The following is a 20274-nucleotide window of genomic DNA, read 5'->3' as shown; positions in this document are numbered from 1 at the left end:
GTTGATTGAGAATTATATAGTCATATCAAAAGGAAGCGCACACACACACACACACGCACCAATTAAGAGTTACTTTTTATCATAGTTTAACTCCATACTCTAAAAATTTTTATATGTATATACAATACAACAAATGTGTAAAAAGGGGGTTCCAGGCACATTTGACATTTTTGTCCAGGTTGTCACAAATATTTTTTCCCAACTTTCTGGACCTGCCACTGGTTGTCATTAATATTCATTAAGCAAACTCGCTGATCACAACAAAAAGACACAGGGACTTTTGCTGCAGAGAAAAATATTGGTCACCAGTGGCAGATCAAGAAAGGGTGCAGGGGGTTGGCACCACCTCCCTTTTCAATAGAAAGTGTCTTGATATGCCCCTTTGCACAGTAAATGATGCACAGTTCTAGGCCCCTATCTTTGGTTGTGTCAATGACCATATATTACCATTGTAATGTTATACATGTCAATGTGTCCATGTCCCTTACTTCAATATTTCAACTCGGCTGGTTTTTCATATTTTGGCCATGCATATCTTTGGTTTCTGTAAATATCATTGAATTATCCTTTGTTGTTGCTTCGGTTTTTTGTTGTTGATGTTTTTGTTTTTTTTTGCCGATATATACATTGCTAATGATGTATTTTCTTAATTTATTGATTTTTAATGATTTGTACTACTATTCCCCACACTCTGTTTTTAATCCTAAATTCAAAAGCATTATACATCCTTTTTTTACTCAAAAAATAAAGATGAAACACTGCCATACAAATATGCAGTACTTCAGTACTTGGTAGAGATTCTCCATACTTTGAAAAAAAAATCAGCTTCTAAATATCCCGAAAACGTCAAAATGCAGGAATTTGTTTTAACGACAACATATCTGCCCAGTGGGGTGAGTGTGTTTTTGGACAGATGATCAGCATTCCAATAAGAACCATTTGTTCTCCGCTACTTTCTAACCTATTCCTTGACTTCTTATGAGGCTTTCATAGATGATCTTATCCAAAACAAGGAACAATGTTTATAGCCATGTTTTTAAATCTTAAAATGCTTTTACACAATCCTTGTTTTGGGAAAAATCATTAACATTGCATCTGCCCCAAAGAACTAGAGATAAAAGACACAACAGACACAATTAAGTCAGTCTCATATTGTAACTTTCTCATAGAGATCGATGGAAAACTCATGACCAAAATATCTGACAAAGGCGATCGACGACTTTTCATTCCGTATAGCCAATTTTCTTAGTACATGTAGTGTACCTGTTCTTTTGTGAAGTCGGGGTTGCTCAATTGTAAGCTCTAACCTTGGTTATTATGGTTTAACTTGGTTTCGGCATCAGAAAGGGTGCAGGGCGCTACACTGATTCATTATTTCTTCATAATCAACCAAATTTGTTTTGCATGAAGGTAGGTCCTTTAGATCTGCCTATGGAAACTATTTCAGTCATATTAAATCTCTAACTTCAGGGGAGAAATGCAGGAAAATAGTGGCCCAGGAACTTTAAAGTTTGTTTGTTTGTTTTTTTTTTTTTCTGGAGATGGTTGTGATGAATGTTCTTGTGAAAATTTTTAGAGCAAAATACCTATCAAAAGGGTATCTTATACATTAAAGTCTGTTTTTCCATCAAAACATGTCTCACCTGTTCAAAGTTCAATGAGGTACATGAATAACTCCCACAAAATTCAATGGATCATAAATTCCTGGTAATACATGCAACTACATATCATGTCCTAACTACCTACAAAGTTTCATGAAATTTGGTGCCATAATTTCAGTGGAGTTGCGCTTACAAAAGAATGATGGATATATAGACAGACAGACAGGGCAAAAGAGAAATGACTCCTTAAAAGTTTGAGAAGACATAATAAAGACACAGTCATTGTAGAAGGTAACCACATGGTTATTGTTTTGTTGACAGAATCCTTGAAGGGCTATACATAGAAACAAACACAAATATTGTCCTAATGTTATATATTGTTGCCTAGGTGACTATTTTGGCACTACACAATTCTAACAAAGATATAACAAACAACATAGACAGTGATTAATATAACACATTTTTACAATGCTGCAGAAAAAAAAGCAAAAATAATTATCTCCCTTTACAGGAAGTGAAAAAAAGTGTACAAAGTGTACACTACAAAGGGAGGTAACTCATCTTCTAACGTAAAGTGAAACAATCAGCAGTACAATATCTTTTGCAAGAAAGATAACTTCAAGTTTATATCTTAATTTTTTTCCACAAGATTACAATTTCTTCCCTTGATATTAAGTGTCTAAGATATTGATGACTTAAGTTTTACCAAAAAGTTTTGACAAATGTTCAAAAAAAATATGAGCTGATATTATGAAAAAAAATTTCATTTCATGACCCAGGGATATGCTTCCGTTATCAGAAATGAGATACAATGAGTAACAGGGACACATAAATTGGTAAAATCTGACGTGAATATACATTAAAATAAGAAGTTTTTACAGTAAAATCAAGATTTGTAAAAGCAGAAATCTGCAAATCTGTGGAAAAATCACATCCCTGCATCAGACATGCAACTTACTACTATAAGTTTAGGTGGATCAGAAAATGTAAAATCAGACACTAATTAACAATTTAAAGTCACATCTAAAAAACTTTTAGTGTTGAGAGTTCATTCAGTAAAAAAAAGAAAAATGGACATCAGAAATGAGAAGGAAGAAAATTGTAATTCATTATGTAAGTACAAGCCTTCAAAAGATTGTGACATTCCTACAGGTAAAGGGATACATTTTTTAAGTACCAAGTTATGTAAAAATTAGGTAGAGGATGAAAAAAAGAATACTTTGAGAGCAGACCTGTTCAAACTACTCGATGACAATCTGTATTTTTGACAGTATTCTATGAAAATGATCTGCAAAATCCTGAATTTTCTGAAATTTTAACAAAGGTACTATGGAGATATTCACAAACAGTTGAGTGTAATTTGCAGTAAAAATTTGTAGAAAAAAACAGAAAATCTGTATAAGATAACACCCCTGTAATTTCATGTTTTGTACAATCAGAACTACACAGCCAAATGTGCAGTGCTTGATTCAATAGATAATTGTATGATAATTTACATCATATATTGACATATGATAATCAAATCCTACCATTATCACTAAAAAAGGGAGAGTAAAAGAAAGAACCTATTTTGCACTCTGTGACCTTTTACAAATGAAAGGTCACATTAAATGTACTATTAAGGGTTTTTCTGTTTACGATTTCATAAATTTTGCTTGATTCATACGAAGACTGATCATTTCATGTCAGACTTAACATTAAATGGTATACTTCATTTAAAAGTGTTGAACTATGTAAGTATCAAAACCATTTTTCTTAAACTTTAAACTAAAGAATCCAGGATCCAAAATATATTATTTTCATTTCTGCAAAATATATAAATTCGTACTTTACAAACTGTATTGAATGTATATCTTTGAATATTAAAGGTATGTGCTGAATTCAATAAGGAAAATGGCTCCTTTGTAATAATTAAATAGCATTTCACTCAGATTTATCAAAATGGAAGGGGGGATAGGAGAAAAGTGTCTGACATTCTTTCTGTTTATAGACCCAGAGGCACTGAGCCACAGTGAAATATATTTATTACTATTATGGTCACAAGCCCCTACATATTGAATTACCTTAATGCAAAATAAACCTGTGCTTAATCTTAACTAAAATATGAAGGTTGCTTGACAAAGGTCTTACATAATGAACCTGTGTTTGACCTTTGACCTTAACTGATAGGTTAATATAAGTGGTACAATATTATTGTAGAAATGTGTAATGAGTCACCTGGTTATATAATACATAAATGATTCTACCCAAAACATAAAACTGAAAGTTAGGGTAATGTCATAACAACAATACTGATCAAAAATAAACAAATCTGTCTCCATGGAAATGTACAATCTCTATGGAAACATCTAAATAAAACAGTATCCGTAGTAACAGGTGGTATGTATAACAAAAAAATACGGAAATGAGAACGAAAGAGGAGATTATGTACAAATAATGAACTGAAATTAATGTGATACAGAAAACAGTAAAAGGTGCAGCATAATATGACAGCAGATATATGGTTGAGAAGCTGCCACTATTTTTACTACTTAGAAACACAGAGAAAGTCAAACAGCACTATATCAAAGCTATCACATTGTTCCATCCTAAAAAATCTACAAAAATGTAAATAAGAAATGCATTTACTTAATTTAAAATTTAGAATCATATAAAATAATTTACCTACACAAAATGACAAATTTTCTCCTAACCTTACTTTAAGTTCATTGTAGACAAAAATATTCAAAGCTGTAAACAAGAATTAAAATAAAGCAAGCTAATTGAATTTTATTTTATATACTAATATTAGTTTCATAAAAATATACAGCTGTACATGAACCTCATACCGAGGGATCATGCACAATAATCTGAGTTTTAGTATCATAGCAACAGTATCTCCCTATAGCATACAAATTCACCGACAAGATAAATACTGCCAAATAAGTCATAATCAGAGTCCTCGGGAAATAATGACAAACTATTCTTTACTTGTTAATACAATAATTTAACAAAATAAAATATCATGAAGCAGTGCTTTTTTACAGTGTTTTTTTTTTTTTTTAAGTTTGAGAAAGTTACTTGTGAACATGTTGACTAATCAAGTTTAAAACTTTGGAGATGGAACATTACAAGTATTGACTATTTGGTTAAGTTCCATGTAAAAAAATTATCTAACCTAAAATTTTGATGATCAAAATTTGATAAATCAATATTTCTTCAAAAATAGTGCTGACATTTCATAGAACTATGACAGAAAAAACAATATTCTATTTGTTAGAATCAACTGGTTATTGTCTACATTACAAACTAGCTCATAAAAGAAATATAATTTTATAGGTTTCTTCAAAAGTACATACTAGTACATGTAAAAAAGTTTAAACAAATGAGAGAAGAACTCGTTTTTTTTTCTAAAGTATTTAAATACATGTTGCAAACTTTTCTAAAACACATACATAGCTAAATTTAATGTTTTGTTTATACTACCTGCACTTTTTATAACAATCAATGTTAAAAAACACAAAATGCAAAAAAAAAGACTGGAATAAAGACTTGAAATAACACAACTGAGCGGAGTCGATTGTTTTCTCAAAATTCTCAAAATGGGAGTTTAATAATTTTCATCTGCAACAAAGGAGTCCATGGAGCTCTGCTCTGTTGATTTACATACAATAAGCTATATACACAACAAATAGGAACCAAAGCTGTATCTGCTTATAACATTTATTCATCTACTCAACTAACAAGCAAAATATATATCGTAATTACATCAGTAAAATATATGTACAATTTTATCATAGACCTCTAGCATGTTTAGTGAATACACACAAAAAATACATCAAATTATTACTCAGATTTTGTATAATATTTAATATACACAAAAATATCATGATGTAAAATGAACTGATGACATTTTTTGTTGGTTTTGTGTGATTATTCAGTATAATCAGCATATATATGACATGATGAAATCTTCATTATAATGTGCACAAAATAACAGATGAAAAATTGAATCAACACTTTACAATATACATTGTACATTTTCAAAAAATAAATGCTGAAAAACTATTTTATACATTTGTAAAATACAACATTGCATGATAAGTAAAAGCAGATGAATATTATAATCAAGGCCAATTAAATTAAATTAGAAAATAATCATCACTGACTGCAAGCTGGAGTTTACCCTGCCAATTATCTCCCCTTGATACTGAGGGAAGTTTAACTTGAAATATAACTTATAACTTCAATCCTGAATAAAAGAAATCATGAACATTCTAAAACCCATCATTAACATCCTATTGCTTTAATATCTCATGTAAAAAAGAATAGTTAGTCTTGGACTGTAAACAGATGTTTATTTTGACAAAATCTCTTAACCATGTTAACCTTAAAGTTCTAACCAATTTTCAAGTTTTTTGAACAGTTTTGAACATTCTTTTAACTTCCATAAAAGTGGTATTGTCATAACCCTCAATCCCATCACTGGCTTGGTACCTGACTCTTTAGCAGTTGTAGATGAGTATCTACCAATTGACTTTAACTGACCTTATCTTTAAAAATATTTTACAACAGAACAGTACATCAGGGTTTTATTTACTGCCATCAAACTGGCACTACCACACAACCACTTACTTCAGTCATCTAACAAACCCAAACATTAAAAAAAAATAATATCTTCATTTAATACGTAGACAACTAAAGGACCCTTTCATTTTAAAAGATATTTTTAGTTATTTTTGTGTCCTGTTCTTTTTGAAAGAACTTTCAGTAATGAAAATCTTAACTACCGGTAAATTTGATGATAGATCCAGAACTCCAAACAAAAAGACTGGCCATTGGGAGGGGAAAAGCTCCAATACTTTCCACGTATTTTCTATATAATCTGTTGTTATTAGTCAACAATTTTGCAATTTTTTATTGCCTTAAATTCACTTAAGGTTTACAAAGCTCTACCAGTAATGTAACCATCAATCAAATCAGTGAAATTTTGCAACAAAAAATAGACATCTTTTCATTTGATTTTTTTACATGCAATATCATTTACATTCTTGTATTTCAAAGAAATTTGGGCAGATACAGAAATTTAGAAAATTGGTAACTCTGAAAAATGGGTGGTCAAGTCTATCATTTATTCATTTTAGCACAAATGTGACAAATATTTCCAATTAAAAGGGTACTGGAAATGGAAATTACTATTTTCCTTCAAAATATATCATGGCACACGATTCGATCTAATTTACAACCATTTACTTACACACAAATAAGTACTATATATCTGAAAATATAACAGAATTTCTACTTCATTTTACCACCCGAAGTTAAACAGTCATTAATTTAAGCTTTTGATTTTATTAACACTTATATTTTGTTAGATCTAAAATAACGAAGAAACGAAACAAAAAAATAATAAAAAGAACCAGAAAATCTCCTGGATTGAATAAAAAAATTGACACCATAAAATTTCTCCAGATAATATTGAGATGTGTTACCTACAACATTATATCTCCAACATTTTATTTATGCTTAAAACATAATTTACAGAATTAAATTTGGACTTATTTTGCTTTTGTACAGTCAATTCAGAAATTATAATGTGCTTTTACTTGTTGTGAATTCATCATTTTAGAATAAAACCTAAAATTTTTTTATATTTGCAGATAAAAAAAAAAGGGTCAGTAACTTATAATGCTAGTTTTCATTTTTGCAATTTTAACCCAGGAGAACTTATTTTGGCAATTAAGCATAAAATAATTTCTTAATGTACAGTACATGGTCAGGTGTGTACAAGATATAACTATGATATTTAGCTTTGTGAAACTTCTGTCATTTCCACATCATTGTCTTTTTCTATTTTACTGTCCTGTTCCATTGTCACATGAGATTCTTGTCCACCCTGCCCATCACTTTGGTCCTTCATCTCGCTATCATTACATGTACTTGCTGAGTTGTGCTCAAACTTCTGCCCTGAATTAGGAGTACCCTCCTCCAACATCTGTGACTGAGCTCCTGTGTTGGGCCCCATACTTGGTACCTTGAGTACATCTTCCTGAACAGTTTGCTCAACACCAGGTGCTGTATGATCCTGTTCTTGAGCAGCCTGCTCAGCACTCTCAACCTGTTGGACTTGATCCTGGCCTGAGGACTCTATATTATGTGCTTGTTGTACCTGTTCATGACCAGTTGCCTCTGCATTCTGTGCCCGATGTAACTGCTCGTGAGCAGCTGCTGCAAGCTGTGCCTGTTGTGCACGCTGAATTTGCTCCTGAACTGCCTGTTGAAGTTGTTCCCTCATTGCCTGTTCTGCACTTGCTGTTGCCTGAATTTGTTCCTGCATTGCACGTTCAGCATTAGCCACTGCCGCTAACTGTTCCTGCATTTGACGCTCCATTTGTGCAGCAACCTGCATCTGTTCCTGTAGCTGTTGTAATGCTATTGCACTATCTACACTGACTGACCGTGAAGCAAGAGCAGCGGCTACATTAGTATCAAGTCCAGGTGACTTTGCTGGTTGAGGTACCCCTAAAGAGCTATCTACACTTAAAGATCTCATCTGTATTGCTCCAGCTGATACATCACCACCAGGTGGCAGCACTTGTGGTAGGACTAAAGAACTTTCAAGACCACCTTGAGCCATTTGGGCTCTTGCCAGCATCATTTGATATTGAATGTTATTAATAAATTGTTCATGACTGGCTGCCTGTCTAGCGTCTGGTGTAACCTGGGCATCTTCAAAGTGCTTTTTAAGATGATTCTGTAAAGTTCCTGATTGAGAAAAAACTTTACGACAGACATGACATTTGAATGGACGTTCTCCAGTGTGCACACGTTGATGTGATTCTAAATGTTGTTTCTCTGTGAAACGTTTTCCACACTCTGCACACTTGTGTGGTTTGATACCCATGTGGATCATGAGATGTCTCTTGAGAGAAAAAGGCACGGTAAAACTCTTGCCACAGATCTCACATGTTCTATTGTTCCCACCAGTATGTACTATACCCAGGTGCTTTGTAAGTGCTTCATGGTCCTAAAATAAAACAAATTTGACATTGAGAAAAGTAGGACATACTCTATATAAGCATTGGGAAAATCACAATCAAATTTACAACCACAAAAAATCAATCATTGTAAGGATTGACTGATTGATAATACAATATAGGTCAATGCCTTAGATGCATGTCTAGATGAGAATGATCGACCAACATACAGACTGACATGCTGAGCCTGATGATTACTGTGTTAGCTAACTGAAGCAACAGCCTATGTATGTTTCCCCACTAAGACTCATTTTAATGACTTAGAGACAACCAGTCATCACTCTTTCCTCTTAGTTACTGCATGCTTGTGGTGGGGGGGGGGGAACAATGACTAACAATTATAAAATGGCCAAGGATCAAACCCACAATCTATCACATAGGAGGAGAGCACACAACCACAGAGACATTTGATCGTGGTAGAAAACTTACATTAAAACTTAATACAGTCCCTTAGATAACATATCAGAACAAAGTTTTCATAAGGAAACCAACTGACTAATGACTGACTAATGATGGCAACTAGGACAATGTTATTGGCACTGGAAACTAGGACGTCATTGGCTTTGGTAACTAGGGCAATGTTATTGGCATTGGTAACTAGGACAATGTGATTGGCATTGGAAACTAGGACAATGTTATTGGCATTGGAAACTAGGACGTCATTGGCTTTGGTAACTAGGGCAATGTTATTGGCATTGGTAACTAGGACAATGTGATTGGCATTGGAAACTAGGACAATGTTATTGGCATTGGAAACTAGGACATCATTGGCTTTGGTAACTAGGGCAATGTTATTGGCATTGGTAACTAGGACAATGTGATTGGCATTGGAAACTAGGACAATGTTATTGGCATTGGAAACTAGGACGTCATTGGCTTTGGTAACTAGGGCAATGTTATTGGCATTGGTAACTAGGACAATGTGATTGGCATTGGAAACTAGGATAATGTGATTGGCACTGGAAACTAGGACAATGTTATTGGCATTGGAAACTAGGACGTCATTGGCTTTGGTAACTAGGGCAATGTTATTGGCATTGGTAACTAGGACAATGTGATTGGCATTGGAAACTAGGATAATGTGATTGGCACTGGAAACTAGGACAATGTTATTGGCATAGGAAACTAGGACGTCATTGGCTTTGGTAACTAGGGCAATGTTATTGGCATTGGTAACTAGGACAATGTGATTGGCATTGGAAACTAGGATAATGTGATTGGCATTGGAAACTATGACAATATGATTGACATTAGAAACTAGGACAATGTCACTGCATTGGAAACTATGACAATGTTGAATTGTTATATGACATGTTTGTATAATAACTCAAGCCATCACAGCTATTAAAAACTAAAACTTCTTTTAATTTAATTGCCTTTCTGAAATCGCTGAAATGCTTTGATCAATTCCAAATTCAAGTCCTATTCTTAAGGCTGAAGGTGCCTTCAAAGACTTGGTGTATTTCAATTTGAATTAAATAGCTTATCTTCTCAATAGAAATTTGTCCAATTACATGTACAAGTAGCTAGTTATTATTTATGAGGATATTTCCCTGTATGTATTTCCTTTGCAAATATCTTAAATGTTCTACATTTCCTTTGAGTGATGTCATGTGTTGAATAAAACTTAGAAACTACATATTTAATGTTCCAAAGCTTCCGATGTAATTTTTTTCCCCACAGAATCCACTTTATTTAATTTGCCAAAACCATATGAACATCACCCTATTTGTATTGTTTTGTGAACAAACACTACCAACTTGGTTCTTTAGTGCCAAATAAACTACAGAATTAAGGAACCTACCCATTTTATCAAAATGAGAAAAAAAAAATATAACAGTATTACCCAGGCTCCTTTCTGCCATTTATTTTTATATAGGGTTTTTAAGGTTTGTTCCAGTTTTATTTTCCTATCTGGAATTTCAAATCTAGAACATATTGAAATCAGAAGACTGCATCTGTATCTTATTGTTTACTTCCTGCATCTCGAAATGCTGCATTACAATGAAAAACCTTGTTTTATGCTTTTTATGAACATTTTTATCTTAAAAAACAAAATATTGACTTTGCCTGTTTTGTATCACAAAAAGATGCTTTACATTTAACATTCTTTATAAAAATCAAACAGGAGGTGATTCATGTCAAAAACCCACCAAATTAACTTTTATTTCTTGTTCTGAAACAGTTACTGATTACATAACCAGTCTTAGTTTTTTATTTGGTTGTTGCACTTTTGAGATAAAAATTCTACAGATTGCACATAAAATTGTCACTTTGCAAGAGTTATTGTTCTTGATTTTGTTTGATTTGGTTGATTTTAGTGGGAGATAAATGTATGATTTTCTCAAAAGTGCTGATCTGAGTACAAAAATATAGAATATATGTCGACTGAAAAAAAAATATTTGTTTTGTGGGTGTTTCTACACCATGAATCACCTCTACTGTAGGCAATGTCTGAATTATACATGGACTGGTACTTAATGCTGAACTCAAAGCTAAGTAAACAGGTGACAAGACTTACATACCCTATTTTGGCTCCACATGAACATTTTTTTCTCTTCATGAGGCTTCATTACAAATAAGAGCCTCCAAAGAGACTGAATTGCTCAACTGGTTAAATTTTTCGCTTAAGGGCATTATTTCTAAGACAGTGTTTTCAACAATTTTGACTCAAAAGAAGATTTTGGTAGGAATTATAAGGATCATATCATCCATTGAAAGATTCCTTCTATCTATTAAAGTTTTCAAAATATTGGCTGAAAACAGCTCAAAACATCTTTTTTTGCCTATCAAGGGCAATAACTCTAACAATGAGTTAGAGTCGTCTGACAACTTGTATCAAATGCAGACTTTCATAGTCCTTATCATAAAGATTAATTACAGCAACTGAAAGTTTCTTTCTATCAGTTTTCAAACTGTACAAAAAAAAAACGTCATTTATCACATTTCAAGAGAAATAACTCTAACAACTTTGACCCAATTCAGACTTTTTTATGATGAGGATCATTTTGCTAATGGAAAGAATTTGGCTAAACCTAATGGTTTTTAAGGTGTATGAGAAAAACTTTTGACCGACTCCTTTGTTCTATTTTCAGAAACAGCATATACATTATTCTGACACCAAGCCAACCAGTTAGTACTCTTAACCCCTACATACAGTGTGCTAGTTGGAGAAGCTGAGTATCCCCTACATATATTGTTGGGGAAGCTGAGTATCCCCTACATATAGTGTTGGGGAAGCTGAGTATCCCCTACATATAGTGTTGGAGAAGCTGTTTATCCCCTACATATAGAGTTGGAAAAGCTGTGACTACCAATTTTAAAGTCCTTGATGTGACCCAGACATGGATTGAACACTCAACCTCCCATACTTCAATACTTGAAATGATCACACAGAAGTGCTTCCAGCCTAATTAAATACATGTTTCCTTGTTTCATAACCAGTATAGATTTTTTACTAAACTTTCCTTAAATGTTAATTGCACTTAAGGTAGATAAAAAGCAATATTTTTTTGTAAATATATTTTCCCACTTTCTCCGGAAGAAGACTGAATGAACATACTGAAGTATTATAAAGTAAAAAACAAAGGTAATCAAATCTGATTTTGAATTATGGAGCATTAATAATGTAAGCTTTTATATGAATTCTGGAGGGGTACTTCACTACCTTGTAAAATATTTAAAATCTTTTGACATTTATATACAGAACACTTATCTGGCACATTTTCATACTTTAAATAGAAAATTTGATGTGACCTTCCTTTTTTCCCGGAAATGTCATAAAAAAAACCAAATATTCCCATAACATTTCTCTGGAACATTTTTTTTGTTAATTATCTGCCCTTGAACAAGGCTTTTTTGAATAATTAATGTAAGTACATTTTATTTTACCAATTCAATTTTTATGTCCAAAATTCTTTTTGAAAAATTTAAAGTAATTATTTTTACATTACTACAAATGCCATCAGATAATTTAAAATATACATGTCTGTATGATTTTGAAAGCTGACAGAAAAGAATGCTCCAAGTAATATGTATGATCTACCTTAATGCAATGTTCTTAAAGTTGTATCTTGTACATGTAACTATTATCCACAGGCAACATCTTGTTACTATTACACATATGTTATGGTTGCCTATTTTGTCTTCTTGCCTAAACATCAATCTTACCTGGAACAAGATATTACACAGTGTACACTGACATTCTATCTGTTCCTCCTTACTACTAGATGATTCTGTCCCACTTTCATCTAAGGATGAGTTTAGACCATTTTTTGGTATTGCCAGTTGGGGGTCATTTTTGATCGACACTTGACTTGAAGGTGTAGGCATTGGTACATCTGCTTCATTCTCAGATTCATGGGGTTCATGATCACTTCCATTGCCGTCTTCATGATCCTTGATTTCCTGAAGAATATCATCTTTAGCTGAGTCTGAATGGACAATAACATAGTCTCTTCCTTTTACCCCCTTTTCTACCTTGTGAACGAACATGAGATGGCGCTGCACAGCGCTGTAGCGTTGAAAATGTTTGCCGCAGCATTGGCAGATGTATGGTTTTTCGCCAGTATGAACACGGAGATGTGTAATCAGATGAGTTTTGATGCTAAAGGTTTTCCCACATTCATCACAGCTGAATGGCTTATGGCCATAGTGATTTTGTATATGATTGCGGAGTGTATAAAGCGTACTAAGAGTCTTCCCACAAACATGACATGTGTAGGGTGATTCACCAGCTTTTGCCATTTGTAAGAACATCTGGCTAGCCTCACTTGTAGATGTTGATGAGGCTTGTTCTGAATTTTGACCCTGTGTATGTTCATCTTGCCCATTTGGTACATTCTGCTGATGTGCTTGTTGAGAATGTGCTTGCTGTGCTAGATGCTGAGCATGTGCTTGTTGTTGGGCATGTGCCTGTGCTTGCTGTTGAGCATGTGCTAACTGTGCTTGTTGAAGGGCCTGTGCTTGTTGTGCTTCCAAAAGGTGCTGTCTTATCCTGGCTTCATATTCTGCATCAGCTGATTTTGCAGTTTCCAGAATTGGTGATTTAACGCTTGCAGGGTTTGGAACTACAAGAGGTTGACTATGTTCTGTAGTTTTGGTCAAATCTATGGTTTGTGCTGATTGTGGTTCAGAATTCATGGAGACTGATCGTTCTCTTCTGTGAAATGTCAGGTCTAAAGCATCTTTATTCTCATCATTACCAGAACTAGCAGTGGGATAAACATTGTGGACGCTTGGATCCCAATATGCTTTCTGTTCTGCTGAAGGATATTCTACACTTTTAGTCCTTGGTCGAAGCATTTCCAAACTTTGTGCTGCTAGGTTCTGGTTAAATCTGATTAAATCAGCTTCATTAAAACTAAGTCTTCTTCTAAGTTCTAGCATGTTGGCTTCAGTCATGTTCAATTTAGCATCAGGTGATGATTCCATTTCATTTGATGTATTCAGATCATTGAGTTCTCCCTCTTCAGTAGATGACCGTTTACCATCTCCCCTCTGGTGTACCTTTTGATGTATTTGGACACTACTTCTCTGGGCAAACTTCTTCGGGCAATATTTACATTTGTACGGTTTATCTCCTGTATGGGTTCTCATATGACAAGTAAGATGTTGCTTTTCAATGAAACTTTTCCCACAGACTGTGCAGACATGAGGTCTTTCACCAGTGTGTATCATTTTATGCCGACGGAGTACGAATGGTGTAGAGAAACTTTTCTGACAGACATCACAGGTGTGTTTGTTGTGGGTTTTTATGTGTGCTTTCATTTCTTCATATGTTGAGACAACTGTGTGACAGACAGAACATTTCAAATCCCCTTTATCTATTGCTTCTGCATCTGGTTCTTCCTTCTTGGTGTTTAGTTTCTGCAGCAGATTTTTTGTCAAGCTAGTGAAGGACTCTAACTGATTATTGCACAGGTTAGGTTTAGCTTCCTTTTGATTTTCTGTAGTTTGAGGTAGACTTTGCTGGAACTGTTGAGCTGCTAAAGCATTGGCCTGGGCATGAGCTTGCATGGCTGCATTCCATTCTTCAACCAATTGCTTTTCCTTTTTAAGCTGCTCTTCCAGGGCAGCTTCATTATTTTGTACAGTTCCTCCATCATGTCCAGGGTAAATATAGTTAGGGTTAGCTAAGACAGCCTGTGATGTCAGAAGGTTCAAAGAATATTCCGGGTGAGTAACATCAAGACTTGGTGGTACCCGAGGCGGAATCTGAGGTATGTTTAAAGGACTATGTATTGTCGTTTCTGTTTTTTCGGTATTGGTTTCTGTCTTTGATGTTTCAGATGTGGTAGTTTCTGTGTGATTTTCACCACTATACATATAAGGATAGTGACCCTGTTGCTGGTGCTGGTCTATTGTCTCCCGTTCTGTCATCGAGCTCAGATCTATTTCTTTTTCAGCTTTCTCATGCTCTTTTTTTATTGCCCAAGGCAGTGTTTCCAGCGAATTGACAGATATATGTTCAGGACGGGGCTGGGGTACTGGTATTGCAGAAGTTTTAGGTTCCTCAGTTTCACTGGTCTTTGGCCATGATCCTTCTTTGCTGGTTCCCTGTCCATATGTTTGTCCTGGTACTTTTTGGAACAGAAGCTGATTGTAGCGCTCCAAAAGTTCTGGAGTAATACCTTCCTGAGCCAGAAGCTGTTGGGGTAAAATGCTTTCCAGTGATGTGTTTGGAGACAGCATGACATTAGGTGGGTATGATAACTGTTGTTGCTGCTGTATTGTTGCCTGTCTCCGTGATGGATCATCATCAACAACTGGAGAATCTGCTGTCTCTGTGCTCTTTGTTGAATGATTTGATTTAGCATCACTCATGTCTCCCCCTCTCGGGGACAGGCCTGCTTTCTCATATTCTCCATTTGCTTCATGTTTCTTTCTATGACGATACAATGTGCCATACTGGGTGAATGGTTTCTGGCAGATCTGACATTTGTAAGGTTTTTCACCAGTATGAATTCTGATATGGACAAGGAGATTGTTTCGAGAATTCAGAACTTTCTGACAGACAGGACAAGCAAAACTGTTGCTATCTATGTGTGACTGTATATGGTTGTTCAGAAGATTGTACGTAGGAAAAGTCATCTTACAAATACAGCAGCTTATAACCTCATCCTCCGACTCTGCCACTTTTGGCGAGGTTGGACCATTTTTATTAATATCCTCCTGACTAAGATCTATCATGGAAACATTCTCTGCTGCTGGCTCCGCTGACTGAACAGTTACTTCCTGTACATAATCTGGTTGCCTGTACTGGTTATCTTCCTGACTGACTTGCTCGTCGGGGTTATTGTAAACTGGAACTTTATCACTGTTTTCAATTGGAACATCTCCTTGTTCATCCTTTGAAGAAGATGGAACATTGAATGTGTTAGCATAAAGATAGGCTTGTTCCTCAGATGTTTGAATCTGAGACTGTTTTAAGTGGTTGAACTGTGCCTTTAAAACAGTATTTTCACGAATCAATATCTCCAGATAGTTCTTCAGCGACACGCCAAACTGATAGAGTTCCTTTTTCGTGTGTGTTTCAATGTGATCATTCAGCTGCTGAATATCCTGGAAAAAGTTACTACAGATCTGACACTGTAGAGAATCTATAGTGGTTGTCATGGTGATAAATATTTGTTTATAAGTTACATATCCATTGTAAACATTTAATCCATTTTACTGAGTCATAATTGACTGTTGGACTGCATCCATCTACCATGAAATTCTGAAAATAAAAAAGAATATATTAAAATGTATTTAGCAGGCATACATTCATTAGTGCAGCTTGATACTACCCTAGAGGTCAAACCCTGAACAAATGGGGCAAGTCTGGACACACCATTGAAGCTTGATACAGCTCTGAATTTTGATAGAGGACAAGAATTTGACCAGAATCAAAGTGGCCCCTTTCTGGTCCCTTATTCATAAATGGTTACAGTTACAACACCTAAAATCCTTTGGAGATATGGCACTCTGTGGTACAGAGATCCATTCTCTTATAGATAGTCAAGTACATGTATTATTCACACAGCATGAATATCCCAGTTTCTGACCTCTTTTCGGCCCATTATTCCTACATAGTTCCAGTGAAAACCCCTAAAATTAATCCAAGCCATCCTTTGTGGTATGGCACCTTGTGGTATAATTTCGTTCAATCTGATTAAAATCAGCTGTTATGATATGCAACGTAACGTAAGGCAGTGTAGTGTATCATAACAGCTGATTTTCATCAGACAGAATTTTATTAAGATTCATACACTTATACTGAAGTTATTTTCCAGAAACCAAACTGTCTGAAGACAACAGCAGCAAAATACCATTATATGACTCAAAAAAAATTGGTATTTAAGTACAAACAACAACTACAGTGACTTGATAAATACTTTTCTCTATTTCTGCTCATCATGTGCACTACACTGTAGGAATTTGTTTTGTATCACCTGCTATTCAGAAATTACAGGGAACATTTTTTATTCTCAGTTCAGAGGCCCAACTTCCAAAAATTGATTTTTTTGCATTTAATACAGGACTTTTCTGTAAAAAAGTTAGGGACCCAATAAAATTTATGGTACCAATGGCTACTGGTCCCCTGCAAACGTTGTTCCCTTTTTAATCCAAAACTTACTGAACACAGTCGATAGTCTTTAGTTTACACTCATACTGTGATGCTATTGAAATCTTTCTGTAACATAAAACAAAAATATATCAATTACAGCTAAAATAACAATATTGGTATGTATTTCAAAATAACTGCAAATCAATTCAATCTAATTAAAATTAGACCTATCAATTGTTCCATTCAGTCACAGCAAGTAGGATATAACAACATTCCATTCATCTTTCTGTTCAGACGACCTTCCTGATCAGCCAATCAGAATTAATCTGTCATGACTTTGATAGCATTAATCATAGGTAAAAACCCAAAGGTAAAAGGTCAGAAAGTAGAAAGAAATGTTGCTTGATACATTGTATTATGGACACAGCACAGTTCAAATGGGACAATATCATTGAAAGGGGTACCCATCCATTTTAATCTGTAATCTTTACTTTTTTTCCTTTGATCTTGTGGACTGATATTTTTTTCAGTCTCTGATACCAGAGAAGATATTTGAAATTATCTATCAAAGGTTATGATGTCATCAGGGCCTAATCTAGACATTGATGACAAGGAGAAGTTTTCGTGAATTTTGCTTGAATAATAACAGTATTGATATTTTATGTCTATGTAATCTATTACAAAAACCTCTCCCTGTCATCCAATCTTCTGTCAAGTAATAAAGACATAATGTACCAACCAACAGTGCCTACTGGCCCTACTACTAACTGTACATAATGTACCAACCAACAGTGCCTACAGTGTACTACTACTAACTGTACATAAAAATGACCAAAAATGCTGCTATAAACAGAATAATGGCTAATTTTAATTTTGATACATGTATCTAGTCTGGACATTACTTGAAGTGACACACGATTTTTTTTCCCCACTAAAATTACAATGCAGAACACATTTAAAACTTTCATGTCTCAAACTTAATGTATGAGGAAGCTTAGTTTATTGGAAAATACTATTAAAATTTTGAAACAAAGTTACCCTGTACAGACCTGAATTCAAGTTGGAAGCAAATTCTAATGGCACAGAAAAGTATCAGCAATTTTTATAAATTATGGTGCCAGTGGGTGTGTAAGTTGGACCTTTCATTATGTATCACCAGGGGTTACCGGTATGAAATTAAATACACATGTAGGGGATTTTAAATTTCAAAATTTTCTAATGTCAGATTTGAAATTTACATGTAGCTTTTGATTCATATCACGACGTCAGAATTTACAGTACAGAAAGAGAATACCATAACTGATCACAGAAAAATATTGTACATGGACATGTACAATGTAGTGGTACACCACTCAGTGAGTGGTAACACCCTTTTTTTTTATCAAAAGACGTTAAGAGATATTCCCAACCTTATTTTGTATTTTTAATGGTAGGTTATGCCCAACAAGAAATAAAATCGGTCAGTGATGAGTCACAGTGTGTCTCTTTCTGTAATGTAACATTAAACAGTGTCACTAAATGGAAAAAATGTTTAAGAAAGTTTTTTTTTTTTTTAATTGGGCTACCATTAAAAAAATTTTTGTTTCCCCTCCCCCCCCTTGCCCTTAATTTTGGAATCGACCAGGCAGGCAGGGTATATATATTTTTATTAAGGATTCCACTTCAGATTGTTTTAGAATTGAAACAGATTGAAACGGCTGTCTATATCATCAATACATTTTAAAGACTAGCGACTGGAAGAATACATTTGTTGTATTTAATTTCTTTTAACAATTCTGAATACAACTAAAATTTTTTCACTTGAAGAAACATTTTTATCATTTCCTGAAAGAAAGACAGATCTTAGTATCAGGTTTTTCCTATATAAGCTACCAGGTTTTTTCTTGTATAAACTCATTTGTACTGTGAAAACTGTGGGGTGCATTAATATGAGAAATAATGGAGAGTCAAACTTGTGTTAGCAAGCATGGAAGGTGGAGAATGGTTTGTTGTTTGCTTATAACTGATAAGCTATATTCCTCAAAACATTATGACAGCAAGGTACATATGTACAATGTATTGTGTCTATTATAATAGGGAAGCAGAAATCAGAATGCATCACATGTAAGATCAAATTAAATGTTTGATCACACACAAGATGCTGTAAAATCATATTTGATCATGAGAATTTCAATAACGTATCATCATATCAATGCAATAACCTTACATGCAATGAAAAGAAACATATTTTGTTATAATAAGGATATAAAAAATTTTGTTTTCATGGCAGGTGAATTTTCTTGTTCAATTTAATACATTGACTATGGATGCTTTGGGTGCATGATTTCTAATAAATACACATATACAAAAACAGTTGCAGTAGAGATAAACAAAAAATACTTGTTGATAGGCAACAATATCATCATCGTGAGATAAAATTAAAGTGCACTTTCTATTCATGTTAAAGTGGGTTAAGGAAATAACTAAATGTTTATCTGTTCAAAATATTGACTCAATAAAGACTAATATTGAGAGATTTCAATATTTTTCGTTTAAATCATTAAGACAAATGCTTCAGAACAAGTTATTTTGATGGTAATTGTTAATGTTTGTATCAAAATGCTCCTGAAACCGACTCTAGGACTTAGTCCCGCCCATATGCATCTGTAAAAGTTCGATAATTGAATGTCATTGGTGCAGGACAAGTCTATATATCATGAATATTTGGAATACACATACCAGATCACATTGTTAATGGTATTTTAGATGCATTTTGCATTTTAAAATCTTGTCGACGCTTTTCTCTCCGACTCTGACAAAGGGAAGCAACAAAGGAAGTAAACAGTCCTTTCTAAATAAAAATCGGAGTAGGTAAAAAATCCGGACTACACAATAATTATTTCCTGTGAAAGAATTGCTTAAATAAAATTTTCATATCAATTTCAGGCAACAGAAAATTTCTATTTAGGTTAACATTAGTATATCTCACAAGCAGCAAAAAATATATTTCATTTGTTCAATTGTTTTTAAAAAATGCAATGATGTATGACGTCTTCATTTTTTTCGCATTTTCAAGTTTTTTTTATACAGTAAAAAGAAAGCATTTTTTTTCAATTATGGGCCGCTC

The 20274-nt window shown here is 34.0% G+C and overlaps 1 protein-coding gene across 1 annotated transcript; it reads right to left on the bottom strand.

Annotated features, from left to right (window-relative positions):
* Positions 1-1960: 1960 nt before the first annotated feature.
* On the bottom strand, positions 1961-19990 carry LOC148596540 (uncharacterized). The gene is made up of 4 exons (XM_088563161.1): positions 19887-19990; positions 17238-17294; positions 12788-16337; positions 1961-8607 (listed from the first exon to the last, which is right to left on the bottom strand). The coding sequence occupies exons 3-4, from the start codon at positions 16232-16234 to the stop codon at positions 7387-7389; spliced, it is 4668 nt and encodes a 1555-aa protein (XP_088419287.1). The 5' UTR covers positions 16235-16337; positions 17238-17294; positions 19887-19990; the 3' UTR covers positions 1961-7386.
* Positions 19991-20274: the final 284 nt, after the last annotated feature.

This window comes from Perna viridis, chromosome 15, assembly GCF_037379345.1.
Source record: "Perna viridis isolate PV_CMFRI_1.1 ecotype Kerala chromosome 15, ASM3737934v1, whole genome shotgun sequence".
Classification (NCBI taxonomy): Eukaryota; Metazoa; Mollusca; class Bivalvia; order Mytilida; family Mytilidae; genus Perna; species Perna viridis.
Note: the sequence above shows the minus strand (reverse complement) of the source record. Positions and strands in the feature narration are given on the sequence as shown.

Excerpts from the sequence above, each read along its gene's own strand:
- LOC148596540 (XM_088563161.1), bottom strand. The coding sequence starts at position 16,234 with ATGACAACCACTATAGATTCTCTACAGTGTCAGATCTGTAGTAACTTT. Across the intron at positions 8,608-12,787 it reads TGTGTAATATCTTGTTCCAG|GACCATGAAGCACTTACAAA; the intron begins GTAAGATTGATG and ends GTTTTATTTTAG.